At 32.7% G+C, this 15,722-nt stretch overlaps 1 protein-coding gene across 1 annotated transcript in view; it reads left to right on the top strand.

Annotated features, from left to right (window-relative positions):
* The window catches only part of LOC131155284 (ricin-like), a 384,954-nt gene extending 370,870 nt beyond the window's left edge, over positions 1 to 14,084 (top strand). The window contains exon 2 of the mRNA XM_058108317.1: positions 12,905 to 14,084. Coding sequence (XP_057964300.1) covers positions 12,963 to 14,084 — 1,122 coding nt within the window. The 5' untranslated portion in view covers positions 12,905 to 12,962. The remainder of the gene's footprint in view (positions 1 to 12,904) is intronic.
* The last annotated feature ends 1,638 nt before the right edge of the window (positions 14,085 to 15,722 follow it).

Raw genomic sequence — 15,722 nt, 5'->3', positions numbered from 1 at the left:
GGAGTGGTTCGTAGGTCCCATCAAGTTCTGCCACGAAGGGACTGACGCTATTACACTTCTATTTAATCATAGCAAGGAAAGCTCGGGTATAGAGCGTGAAAGTGTGTGAATTCAAATTTTAACCGAATCCCGCTATCCCTACATTTATTCACATGCTATTAAGAATATGGAAACAAGATATCTACAATTAATATATTTATTCAAAAGATATGGAAACATAATACCTACAATTAATATGTTGATTCAAAAAATTTGGAAACAAAATATTTTTAGTTAATATGCTTATTTAAAAAAAATATGGAAACAAAATATTTACGATTAGTATCTAAAATATCTATAATTAATATGCTTATTCAAAATATCTACAGTTAATATACTTATTGGAAACAAAATATCTACAATTAATATTCAAAAAATTAGGAAACAAAATAATTTTAATTAATTAAGGTTGTTTGTAAATTATGGAAATAAAACATTTACAATTAATCAAGGTTATTTACAAATTACAATATTCACAAAATAAGGAGTAATTAAAAGATTTATTAAATTTCAACTTGGGATAATTTCTAATTAATTACTGGCTCGACTCTCTAAGGTCCCCAATGGAGTTGCCAAGCTGTCGCGACGTCCCAGGAGCGCGGGTGCCCCGGGCGGCGCATTAAAAATCATTTTTAATTTTCGAGGAAAAATAAGGGAATGTCGGAGTCGCCACTAACCTTTTAGTGTAGTTAGAACACATAATTACTACCCCATTAGGGGTAGAATAGGCCTACGTTACCAGAACTAACATCGGGAGTTCAGTTACGTGAGGGAAAGGTATGAGCACCCCCTACGTGCCCGTTCTTACGAACAGTACCTAATTAATTTAAAATTATCCCTAAATTAATTTAAAAAGTCTTTAAGTTACTCCTTTTATGAGTTTATACACATAAAAAATAAATAAATAAATAAATAAATAAATAAATGTAATATATACATATATATATATATATATTCCCTCAGAGCTTAAGGTATGTAAAGCCCGAAGGATAACACCCCAGCAGTAAAATCATAGGGATATACCCACACAAAAATACTTACTAAAATAAAACCAAAATATTAGAAATAATGGATATCTCAATACAAAATATAAACATAAGATATAGTTGAAAATTCCATAAATATGTGAAAATAATAGCCCTAATATATTATAATGATAATACATTGCCTGTAATAATAATACAACTATAATAATAACACATATATATCTCATAATATTAATAACACATAAATACCAATACGATATTATAATACCTCGTTAATATATATATATATATATATATATATATATCATAACACGTAAATATTAATACTGTACCATAATAATACTACTAGACTAATAATACATATATATCATAATTTTACTAACTATACAATATGATAATAATATATCTTAACAAATACATGCAAAAACCCTAACTATAAATAATCAAAAATTTAACATAACACTAATAAAACCCTAATGTTAACAATAAAGGAAACATTTTAAGAACATGACAACAAATCAAACCCTAAAAGTAAAAAGTAATATAAATAAATATGGAAACAAATAAGACGAAATTATGGAATTAGACAAACCCTAAAATAAATATACAATATCAATCAAACCTGCAATAATATACAATAATATGAAAATAAGCAAACATGCAATAATATGGAAATAAATCAAAAATCCTAAAAAATATGTACTGATAATTTGGAAACATATGAAACCCTAAAGTTGAAATGTGATAACAATATGGAAACACTCATAACCCTAAAATTAATAAACTATCTATATAGAGGCAATTAAACCCTAAAAATATTAATAAAATGGAAACCAATCAAAACCCTAAATATAATAGGCAATATGTATAATAATAATAATAATAATAATAATAATAATAATAATAATAATAGCTTGGAAATAATTAGAGCCTTACAATTAATGTACAATAACATGTGAAAACAAATTAAACCCTATAATACACATGCAATATATACAATAATGGAAACTATTACACAAGTAATATTATGGGAAGCAATTTAAACCCTAAAATTAACAAATAAAACACGCGACAATAATTATGGAAATAATTTAAAACCTTACCATTAATATATCATGACAATATGAGAGACCAATCGAACCAAATATAAAACATATAATGAATAAAACCCTAAATATACCATTAAAACCCTAAATACAAAATGTAATAATTTAAACCCTAAATACACAATACATAAATAACATACCATAGGATAATATACAACAACAACAACCAAGAACCTAAACATGAAGATCAAGTATCAAAACCCAAACCAACAAAATATTAAATATCAAATATCTAATATGTACAAATAATATAATATTAATACTAACACAATTCATATAATAGTAAGATTAATAAATTAATAATAATATAACTAATAATAATCTACGAACAAATAATAATAATATTAATAATAACATGCCAATAATAATAAGAATATTACTAATAGTAATATAGGACAATATAATAATGTTACGAAATAATAATATACAAACCATGTAATAATATTACTAATAATAACATGTCAACAATAACATCAACACTATTAATAATATACGAATAACAACAATGATATAATCAATATAAACATATATAACACTATCAATAAAATAAATATGTATATGTGTGAGTGTTGTGTGTGCTGAGTTCACTGTGTGTGTGTGTGTATTTTCTGTGAGATGCTGGCTGGAAGGCAGGGGATTTACAGAGGGGTGACTGGAGTGGTCGTGGACTCGGGTATGAACTCCGGCGACCGCGACGAGAAGTGGAGATCGTAGGTGGCTGCGAACGGCGGCGTCGGAGGGTGTTCGGGTCTGGTCTGAGAGTTGCTGTGGCTGGCGGAAGATGGCCGGAGCAGAGGATGGAGATGAACGGAGACAGCCACGCCAGGTCGGGCTGTCAGTCGTGGCTGGACAAGTTTGGAGAAGGGAGGAGGTGGTGCGGCTTTCTTGGCTGTGCAGCGTATGGCAGGGGAACTCGCCGCGAGGGGCTCAGTGTTCAGAGGGTTGCTGTTGAGGAGCTTGGGAAGACGGTGCAGCAGGGGAGGCCGCCGGTGTTGCAGAGGACCTAGAGGATGGATGGACGGCGGCAGCAGGAAAGTTGCAAAGGGTCTTCGCGAAGGGTTGCAGCAAAGCCTGTTCGTGGCTCTGGAGAATGATATGGAGGGGCTATGGGGTTGCTGGTATGGTGTGGTGCTGTGGGCGAACGAAAGAGTGGGCTCACGGTGGCTGTCAGGGAGAGGAAGGGACTGAACAAGGAAGAGGAGGAGAATGGAAAGAGGGGGCTCGGGATGGAGAGAGTTCAGCGAGAGAGGGAGGCTGGGAAAACAGTGAGAATGAGCAAGACTGGAAGAGAGGGGCTTGTGGCGGCTGTGTGCGTGAAAGAGAAGAGCAAAGAAAGATTTTTTTTTCCATTCCTCCTTTAGCTCCGTGCGCCCCCATTATATAAAAAAATTCTGTAAAACCCTAAAAAAAAACTTCCTTTTTTATTTTATTTTTCTTTTTCTTTTCTTTTTCTACTTTTACTATTATGGTAATAATGAAAATAGTAATAGTAATAATAATTATTATAATAATAATAATAAAATTAATAAGGTAGTAGTAATAATAATAATAATAATAATAATAATAATAAATAATTGTAGTAAAAGTAAAAATAATAAAGATACTATCAATAAAATAATAATAATAAGACTAATAATACTAATAATAATAATACTAATAGTAATAGTAAAAAATACTAAATGACAATAATAAAATAATAATAATAATAATAATAATAATAATAATAATAATAAATACTAAAAATAATAGTGATAATAAAATAATAATAAAATAAGGTAATAATAATGAAAATAAGAATAGACCTCTTATTCTATTTGGTTAGGGTAAAAATAGGGTGTCTACAGCGGCTTAATCATTATTAGTGACGATTGTCAATTCATAACTAAAACGGCGGTGATAACTACTTATTAGTGACGAATTTTAAAACCGACACTAATAATGAAGTATTAGTGATGGTTTTTTTCCGTCACTAAAAGTCTAAGACCGTCACTATAAATTTTACATTTTTTCTCCTGAAAATCGTCACGAAAGACCAATTATTAGTGACGACTTTCGAACCGTCACTAATACTTAGTGGTGGGTACTATAAGTGACGGTTTGAAAACTGTCACTAATACTTTGTAGTGGCACTATTAGTGACAATTCTGCGAACAGTCACTAGTACTTTGTAGTGGTCTTATTAGTGACAGTTTTCAAACCGTTACTAATACTTTAAAATAAATATTTTTTTAAATCATTCATTAGTTCCTATAAAAAGCTGCAATTACATTTTTAGCATACATAATATTGAACCAGAGTTACTAAAAAAATCATAAATTCTTCAAAATTCAACTGAAAATTATTCAAAATTCATAAATTGTTTAAAATTCAAATACAAATAAAAATTCAAATAAAAAACTCCATTATGTTCAAATAACAAAAAATATTGAAAAAGGAAAAAGTTGCATCTGACTATAGTGGTTGGCATCATCCTAATGTTGTGACAGCCTGCAAACCCTACAAAGTAATAATTATACAAAAAATTAGTGTACACTTTTTAAATAAATAAATAAATATATATATATGTACGTACTATAAGTATAAATGATTGGATAGCAAAATGATTGGACATACCTAAACAAAAAATGATACAATTTTAAATAGCTAGAAGTTTGATCAGTCGGAATTGACCCCACTCGGTTTGGACCTCGTACATACTATAAACCATGAAACATCACAAAAAATCATTAAAAAAATTTCAATAAAATTGCATATTTTATTGGCTAATTGATCGACCATATGAATGCATGCTCTTCTATGTATAAATATTTGTACACATTTTTATGAATATTAAATACAATCATACTCTAAGTTGATTTTAGATGACAGATTATCACTCACAATCAATATGTATGCATACAAAAAATGACATGTTAGTGAATTCACACACACACGCACACGCACACACGCACGCAGAGTCATTTGCAGACACACACACACGCGCACGCACGCAGTGATGCCTGAACCCACCAAATGAGATCTAGGTGCCACGTGTTCCATTTATTTATATTTGATACCATAATCTCAATCACACAGTGGAAATAATAACAACTGCTCAATAATATACCAGAGTTTCTACATAAATATAATCTCAAAAGGGTATTCTCCAACATCTAGTATTCACAAATATGAGACTCGGAAAACATAAATATAATACAACCCCAAAAATATAACCAATGTTTATACTCTCTCTCTCTCTCTCTCTCTCTCTCTCTCTCTCTCTCTCAAAAAAGCATGCCAACACCATGCTCACTGAGCTCGATCACGCGGAGGTCCTGAAAAAGATGAAATTCATATCAGGTGAGGCATATCTCAGTAAGACGGAATAGATTAATACCAGTGTGTGGCTATCATGAGGTTTGTGGTTTAAAATATAATCATCATTTACAAATTAACCCACAATTATGAAACCATTCTCTGTCCATACTCACACACATATAGCGTATTTTATTAACAAGAGTTTCCCAAGGATTGGGGTGATTACCCTCCCATACAAGTAGTACCCCTCTGCCCTGATACCTTATGCAACTTATGGTTTATTACGCATTTAAACTACATAATTAGGTGTTTTAATTCAAACACTAGAGCTTATATTTTTAATTAAATGCCTAATTACTCTCAATATTTTATAATCTCTGGGTTTTATAGAGCAATTTATGAGTTTTTGATATTTTTTTTATAGTAGGAAAATTATCAGGAGCTAAAATCGAAATTAGTTCGTAATTCATGCATAACGTTTTCGTTGGAACTCCGATCGAGACAATTCGAAATCTTGGAAAAAGATGAAAAGATTACCAACAACTTTTGCGTTTTGAGTTTTGAGAGATATGAGCTCCAGGGGGGTTAAGATTGGTTTAGTTCGTAAAGGAATAAAAAAAAATAGAAAGAAAATTGAAATAAATAAATACAATACCTTTGATGTGACCTCGTCACGCAGGCCGGGTCCGGTCGCCTATTCGGGTCAAGTATTCACTAGGTCGTAGGGCAGACACCCCCCTCCCTATTTAACTTTCTCTTCCTCTCTTATTCTAGGAAGCGCACCTGACCCTTCTCCCTACTCTCTCTCTTTCGTTTTCTCTCCCCCTCTTTCAATCTCTCTTTCGGCTAAGCCCCTCTCTTCTCCTTCCTTACTCCCTCTCCCTATCTCTTCTTCAAACTCTCTTCTTCTCTCTAACTCTCTTTCTCTCCTCTCTTTCTTAGTCTCCTTCTCTCCCTGCTTCTCCCTCTCCTCTCAGTTGCACCTGTTGCCATACTACATCCTTCTGCAACCACCACAAACCAGCTCCAACACCTTGCTGCCTGCTTCAGTTGCTGCAACTCACGGCCACAGTCACCATCAACACCTTCTACTACACAGCCACCTGATCCATAGACCCGAGAGCCTCCTCCCGTAACCACCACAGACCAGCTCCTCTGCTGCCAGTCACAGCCAAAGCCTCCTCCTGCAACCAGCTATCGGCACCACAACCTATAACACCCGTGAAGACACAACCAGCCACCCACTCAAAGCACCAACACACTCTCTGCTGCTGCAACCTCTCCAAGCCACTGCAACACCACCTTGCTGCCGAGAAAACACAAGCTAACCATCTGAGAGCTCCACTCCATCTGCTGCAAGCCAACCACTGCCACGGCTATCTCTCTCTCTCTCTCTCCAAATTTTTAGATAAGAATACTAATTGTAAATATTTCATTTCAAAATTTTTTAGATAAGAATATTAATCGTAAATATTTTCTTTCCAAATTTTTTAGATAAGAATATTAATTGTAAATATTTTCTTTCCAAATTTTTAGATAAGCATATTAATTGTAACTATTTTCTTTCCAAAATTTTAATATTAATTGTAAATATTTTCTTTCCAAATTTTTAATATTAATTGTAAATATTTTCTTTCCAAATTTTTTAAATAAGAATATTAATTGTTAATATTTTCACTAACCTCGGTCAACCAAACCCTTTAAGCTTAAACTAGCTTAGTCTGCTCACCATGCCTTAAGGGCAAAAATGTAATCTTGCTCAAGCTCAGCCGACTAGCAAATTTTTCTCCTAAAACTCCTCAGCCGATTGAACCTAGTAAGGCTCAGAAATTACCTTTTAGCTCAGTCGATTGAACTTACGAAGGTTTGGGAATCACCTTTAGCTCAGCTGACCAGAACCTTGCTTAGCCGACCAGAACCTTGCCCAGTCGACTGAGCCTAGTAGAAAATTTGAAAAATACACACGGGTCAATCAACCGGTGGCTTGCTCAGTCAACCGACCCTCTCAGGAAGCCAAATTTTTTGCTTAAGGTCAGCCGACCAGCACCTTTGCTAGTCCACCAATCCTCTTGGGTTGCCCAATATTTTTAGCGCTAAACACAATCATTTTTGTAATTAAACTTTTCTACTATGTCCCTAATGGTCATAATTTTTGGGAATTCTATATATAACTCATTACAAAGTTTGATTAGGACTTTTGATCATTAGTTAAGAAATCCTCTGAAAATATTTTGTGTTATTTCTTGTTATACTCTCCCACACAAGCATTCATTTCACTTTCTTTCTTATATTTGTTTGCAAAATCTTCTTAAAAGAGAGCATTAAACTCATCTTCTTCATTTGCATATTGATTGCAACTTGAAGAGAGGTTGAGTACTCATTCTTGAGAGCATTATACATTTATTTCAAAGCTTACACTCTCAATTTTTCACTCATATTTGAATATTATTATTTTTTTAGAGAGTAAGCTTGAGTTCTTCCCATATTATTTGATTTATAAATATTTGTTGGAAGAACTCTTTACAACTTGTGAATCTTTGCATCTTCATTGCAAGATTCAAAAGCTTATTTGGTGATTTTTCCAAAAATATTTTATAAGCTTATCTCCAACATCTCCTATACTTCATATTTGAAAAATATCCTTTGAAGATATTATTTGGGTTCTTAAGATCTTTGAAAATACACTTAGTGAAAATACTATATTTGACTCAAAGATCATTCTGAGCATCATTCTGGAACTGTGATACTTGTATAATTTTTTCATATATCTGTTAGATTAATATTGGATTAGACAGACCCTAAGTTGCGAAATATTGATTACTATTGTAATTTGACCTAGTAATTTTTAAAATATCTAATTCACCCTCCCCCCCCCCCCTTTCTTGGGATTACACCAAAAATCACATTAAGTTTCTCTCAAATTCACATGCACATACAAATACAAAAAATCAATCCTCAAATTCAGTCATCCCCAAATAATACCTTATATAATTTTTAAAAATTTTAAAAATAAGTTATCTTTTTCTCTAATTGTTTGAAATATAAGAATAAAAAAAATATACATTCTGCATATATAAGCAAATGCATTATTTTTTTAGTTTTATTTTTACCTTTTTAATAACGATCTTCCAAAATTAAAAAGTAATTAAGCTAAAGTCCTTATAACTTTTTAGTAAAATTTAAAAATAGAAAATAGAAAATATTTTCCACAGCTAAAAGTGTCCTAACATTTTCCACAACAATAGATGACAAAGCATACGGTAGTTTTTAGAGGAATTTTAACATCTATACTTCTTTTATTTTATTTTTATTTTTTTAAACAAAAATTCTATAAATTCAATCAACCATTTGAAACTTTTGATGTTAAGATTTTACATTTAAAATCTCAAATTTGAATTATAAAAAATGATTAGAAATGGGAAATGATTAAAGTTATGTTTGAAAGTATAAATTTTGAGTCTTAAAATTAAGTTTAAATGCATTTATATAAATTTTAGTATAAATTTATATTATATTAAATTTAATATTATGAAAATTTAAATTCAAATTCAAAGTCACTGTCTCAAATATAGAATAATTATCTTTCGTTGTGATTCATATCCGCGGACCATGAGCGTCCAGCTACTAGAAAGAAGGAACTAAAAAAATGAAAAATGAAAAACACTCCATAATTGTGAACAAATAATTGCGAACACGTTCCAATTTAAAATTTTAAAAATAAGTTAGAGACCTCATATTAGAAGTTTATAAAATATGCAAAAGACAATAATAATAAATAATCTTAAAAAATCATACATAAACATTAGTTGTTAGGAAGAATCACCGTACTTTAATTTTAATAATGTAATTTTAGTTTAATTTTTTTCAATGACAACTTATTACTTAATTTGATATCAAGTCCAAATTAAGCATTCGGGCTAGACTAAAAAAAAAGGATAAAAATTCATTAATTCAATCTGAATCTGACTCGATTAAACTGACTCATAATCGATCCACACATTAAATGAGTCGAATATGATTTAAACTCTTGTTATCCATCTTTAAATGGGTTGATTGGAGGATATGAATGACTGATTATCCACCATCAGTTATGGATTATCTGATCCAATTCGACATAAATTCGTAACTCAGTTGAGTTAGATATCAATTGTAACATTCTCACATAATAATTCGCCTAATCCATTACGAATTATCGGACCTAATATGTGTAAAATTTCTCCTTTTTTAATTTCAGACCCTTCCTCAATTCTCTTCTTGGATCCCCCCTTACCATTCTTTTGATTTTTCCCTCTCCTTGCTTTCTCTTGTGCGTAAACAACACTATTTATAAACAAATTTACGAATTTTGATGGGATGCTGAGGAGGTGGCCGCAGAGGCAGCGCGGTTGACCTTTCCTAACAGCATAAAATTAGATCCGAACATGGATTCGGATCTAAGTCCGGGTCAAGGCTAGTATGGATTGGATTTAAATCTAGATCAATTTTGGGTTGAATTGAGAAAATAAAATTGCATACGGTCGATTAAGATAACTGCACTCAGACCCAAAAACAAGCTTTTTTAAATTTTAGCATATGTATATGTATACATATGTATGGCGTGGAAATTAAATTTGGCTTGTACCTTCTGCTGCTGCAGCTCATGTATTATGTATGAGCTTGGGGAGTTGGGGGTAAGGGGTAAGGGGGTTTGGGTCGGGTCGGGTCCTTGGGACCAAATAAGAATGGAAAGGGCCAAGGGGGGGGGGATTGTCTTCATTTATGTATTTGAACGAAAACTTAACATAATTATATATTCCTTTTATATAAATCCATACAAATACAAATTTAAAACTTGAAATATAAACTTCTAATGGTATGATAAAAATATGTAAATTTTTTTGAAAAATTAATTACTCTGTATGTGACAATCTAAATTTCATTCATAAAAAGAATAAAAGAATTGCTGAATTATGACTCATATTTAAGGGGAGGGCAAGGTAGCTTGCAGGCCCTAACCCCTCATGCGCAGAACCTCCCTATATAGTTAAATCAAGTCGTTGAGGGAGTGCAGTGCGATATAGTACATTTAAGTCGGCGCATAATGTAGTTGTATTATTATATGATAGTTTTTTGGAATTTTTATATGGGACTGTATGTACATATTATAATTGAGAATCAAAATCTTAAGATAGTTTCATTTGATGATATAGTGGAAACTACATAAGCGCTCTGTAAACGTAGGCACACTACTGAACCACGTAAATTCGATGTTCTTTTTCTTTCTTTTAATTTTTTCCTCTTTTTTTTTTCATATTCATAATTCTGTGGCGAGAATAATATTTAAAATGAAAAAAAATAATAAAGTTAAAAAGAAAAGGAGGAAAGCACAAACCATATGAACATGAATGAGTAGTGGTGGGTATGGGAGCTTGGTAGGTTGGTTGATACACGCACTTCTTGCAGAGAGCTGAGTCATCAGTGAGTCATAAACCACACATAACCCTTTTGCTTCAACACCCTCTCCTCATGCTTTAACCATTTCATGAATTTAAATTTAGAGAAAGAGAAAGAGAAGCATATATGGTTTTGGTTCTTCACGGGGAATTCATGCGTTGGGGAGTGGAGGGGAAGGTGACAAACAGATAATTAAATTTCTGAAAAAAGGTGAGGTAGAAAGGTAAGAAAAATTGGAAGGGGCGTCATACAAAGTCTAGTATGATATTGTTGTGTATATATATATATTTAGCTATATTAGATTATTTTTTTTATATATAGAAAATTTATATTTGTTCCGTTGTATACACTTAATGTATCTAATATGTGGCGTGAATCGAGAAATGTGAAAGTGCACATAGGGATCTTTAAACTCTTAGCATTGACTCCTTTTGTGACATGCTTTTCTCGTCACCATGGCAACCACATGCCTCAACCACTATGTTCAAACAATGATCGAGTAGTCCACAGGTAAAGAATGAAGGAAGGAACATACTTATTGGGGCAGAATTTTGGTCAATTTTTTAGGGTTTTTTTTTCTTCTGAGCATTCCAATCTCAGCTTCCACTTTATTTCGTATTAAACACATTGACACTCATGTCCATAGAATGTTTTGATAATCACTAAATGTGAACCGACTAATCATCTTTTGAAAATTTAACATTCCTATAAGGGAAGAACATATATTAACTTGTTGACTATATCTTGATATACAACTAAAAATAATAGTTTTGACAAATGAAATTAGCGGGGTGTTTTTTTTTTTTGACCTTTTTAATAACAATCTTCCAAAATTAAAATGTAATTAAGCTAAATTCCTTCTAACTTTTAAGAAAATTTAAAAAATAGAAAATAGAAAATATTTTCTACAACTAAAAGAGTCCTAACATTTTCCACAACAATAGATGATAAAGGATTTGGTACTTTTTAGAGGAATTTTAACATCTATACTTCTTTTATTTTATTTTTATTTTTTTAAACAAAAAGTCTATAAATTCAATCAACCATTTGAAACTTTCCATGCTAAGATTTTACATTTAAAATCTCAAATTTGAATTATAAAAAATGATTAGAAATGGAAAATGATTAAAGCTATGTTTGAAAGTATAAATTTTGAGTCTTAAAATTAAATTTAAATGCATTTATACAAATTCTAATATAAATTTATATTATATTAAATTTAAAATTATAAAAATTTAAATTAAAATTCAAAATCACTCTCATGAGCCTCCAGCTACTAGAAAGAAGGAAATAAAAAAATGAAAAATGAAAAGCACTCGATAATTGTGAACAAATAATTGCGAACACGTTCCACGCGCCCTTTGCATGACTATATATAGCACGCATAGGCGTGGGCTTGGGAATTTAGCGATAAGTACTGGCCTTTCCTATTGAGTGATGAGATATGGGTGTTCTCTTGAGAAAAATGGTGGTGCCCTGGATGGTCTTGGCATCATGGCTTTCCTTGAGCAGTACTAATGCCATGGTGGACTCGGTTCTAATTTCCCCCAGAGATGGAGTTCATGACCACCAATTCAACGCACCACTACCCCTTGATTATCCCACGGTGACATTCACCACCAGCGGTACTATCACAAAAAATGACTACAGGCAGTTCTTGAAATCCATTCGAGATCAAGTGGCAAATCCAGATGATAGGAGACATGGAATCCCAGTACTTCGCAACCCAGACACAGTGCTTGACAACCAGCGGTTTCTCCTGGTGCAACTCTCCAACAATGCAGAGGATGTTGTCACGTTGGCCATAGATGTCACCGATCTGTACGTGGTGGGTTATCGAGTAGGAGGCGAGTCCTTCTTTTTTCGAGATGCTCCCGAGGCAGCATTCACCAATCTTTTCACAGACTCAAATCAACATACTCTCACGTATGGTGGCAACTATGATGACCTCTTGGGGGTTGTAGATTTGAATGATCTTGATAGACTTGATCCTGGATTGGGAATCCAACCATTGGATTCAGCCATCGGCTTGTTGTTCCATAGGTCTAGCGCAGAGGGGGACAAAGCAAAGGTGGCTCGTTCTCTTATAATTTGCATTTTGATGATTTCAGAGGCAGTGAGGTTTCGATATGTGGAGCAACAAGTAACCCAAACCATTAGACCCCAAAGCCAAGGAACCATTGTCCCAAATGGTGCTGTGGTCCGCCTCGTGCGGCGTTGGAAGCGCCTCTCTAAATCCATTCAACAGTCTGACGAAGATGGGTCCTTTCCAGAAGTTGATTTACAGAGAGCTGATTATACACATTTCACAGTGAGCAATGTGATGCCTGATGTAGTTGCCACCATTGGAATCATGTTGTACATTTGTGAAAAACCACCAACAATTCAATCTTCCCTTCTCATAAGGCCTGTTGTGGATGCATATAATGATCAAACTTGCACAGAAGAAGAGCTCACGGTGCGCATCGAGGGTCGAAATGGGTTGTGCGCAGACGTGAAGGGTGGGTTTTTCAACAATGGCGACCCAATAATTTTGTGGCCATGTAAATCCAATGCAGATGAGAATCAATTGTGGACCATGAAAAAAGACGGGACTATTCAATCTAAAGGCAAGTGCTTGACTACATATGGGTATAGTGCAGGAAATTATGTCATGATATACGATTGTGCTAGTGCCGTAACTGAATCTACCCATTGGGAAATTTGGACCAATGGAACCATCATAAATCCCAAATCGTCACTTGTTTTAAGTGCAGAATCAGGAAATAGTGATACTACGCTCACTGTGCAGGTCAATAATTATTCCTCTCGTCAAGGTTGGCTCGCGACCAATGATTCAAATCCTTTTGTAAGGACCATTGTTGGGTTTCAAGATCTTTGCATGCAAGCAAATGGGAATGCAGTGTGGTTAGAGGAATGTGTGGACCAAAAGGCCGAACAACAATGGGCCCTCTATCCGGATCGCTCTATAAGGCCTAATCAAAATCGAGACCTTTGCATTTCTTACTATGAAAATCAAAGTGAAGATCTCACTATCGTCAGTATTGCAAGTTGTAGTTCCACGTCATCTCTTGAACGATGGATATTTGGAAATGATGGCACTATTTTGAACCTATATCTCGGATTGGTGATGGATGTGAGAAGGTCTGATCCAAGTCTCCACCAAATAATTATGTACCCATCCACAGGAAATCTTAACCAAAAGTGGTTTCCAATATTTTGATTACTATCAATATCTAGTAGCTTAAATAAAAACATCAAAATATTGATGTTGCCTTTGCTTCGTATGCTTAATATGGTAATTGAGTACACCCTCAATTTTTAGAGGTTATGTCATGATGTATTAAAAGGATGATAAATGATGGCTTAATTAATAAAATGCAATTAATATTCTAAATTTCTTGATAAGAATATCTCTTATAATTCTATTTCACGTATGTTTTGGACGAAATTATTTTAATTATTACAAGATTAATTATTATATCCCTACGCAATTTCTATTTCATTGAGATTATCTTATACTATTTTATAAATTGAATAAAACTTAAACACAGTATGGATTTTAGATTTTAAATTTAAATTTGAGTGAATTTAGACAAATTTTAATATAATTTACATTATATTTCTTTTCAAAACCATAAAATTCTAGATTTAAGGTCTTTCCAAAAATGGAAAAATTTATTTATATTTTACTCTATGATATTTGTCAAATAACTTTTAATAGTCTGTGATAATTAAGAAAAATAAAACATTTGAAACTTTAATAGAAAATAATTCATTCAAATACTGGAGTAAGTATATATAAATATAATATTCCATGATTATTTAATCCCTTATTCAATTTTTTTATAAGAATCCTATACATTTCATGATAATGCATATTAGATTGTTTATTCATTTTTCCTTTTTTCCCTTTTTTAAGAATCTCTTCTCCATTCTACACGGTCCAAATTTAGATAAAAACGTGTCTAATTTTTTTTAAAAGATAATTTCATCCATACAATTATGATCGTAGAGACAAAAGTAAAAACAAACATCCAAAAATGAAAGGTAACAAAAAGACCAATATTAAATTCTATGTACATTGGCGGCCTAGGGCCACACATGGTTCTTATAAAAAGCGATGTGGCGGAGAGTACAAACAACTTTCAGACATAAAAGCATATTTTGTTATTCCTCATATATACTCTATACAAACTGTCGACACCTCAATTTTAATCAGGCCTCCCCAAGAAGACTCAGTGTAATAAAAGTTGACTTCGAATTTCGAAAATTGGAGGACCCTGTTTGAAAAATCCAGTATTTTTAATTGAGTCCTGATGTTCTTAATTGAGTCTCGGTTTGTTTTCAATGAGTCCCGGTGTTTTTGCCAAGTCCCGATATGTTTTAAATGAGTCCCGATGTTTTTATTGAGTTCCGGTATGTTTCAATTGAGTCCCAGTATTTTTACCAAGTTCTGGTATATTTTAATTGAGTCCCGGTATTCTTACCGAATCCCGTTTTGTTTTCAGTAAGTCCCGGTGTCTTACCAAGTCCCAATACGTTTTTACCGAGTTCCGGGATTTTTTTAAAAAATGGAATTCAGGTCCTTCTATTTTCAGGAAATTAAGTTGTAAATTTTCAGTCAAGTCTCTGTATTCGGGGGGTAAAAGTGGACAATAAGAATAAAAAAAAGAAAAAAAAAAGATATGTGTATGAGTATATATATGTGTGTGTGTGTGTGTGTGTGTGTGTGTGTGTGTGTGTTGTCTTTTTATATGTATATATATGTGTATTAGGTATGTACGTTATATTTTTAAAAAGTTTGTACACTTCGCAATGGGTGCATCCCATTTTGCCCGGGGTACAATACTTGGGCAAG

Source organism: Malania oleifera, chromosome 5 (assembly GCF_029873635.1).
Source record: "Malania oleifera isolate guangnan ecotype guangnan chromosome 5, ASM2987363v1, whole genome shotgun sequence".
Lineage (NCBI taxonomy): Eukaryota > Viridiplantae > Streptophyta > Magnoliopsida > Santalales > Ximeniaceae > Malania > Malania oleifera.
The sequence above is the reverse complement of the archived record's forward strand: the minus strand, read 5'-3'. Positions and strand labels throughout refer to the sequence as shown.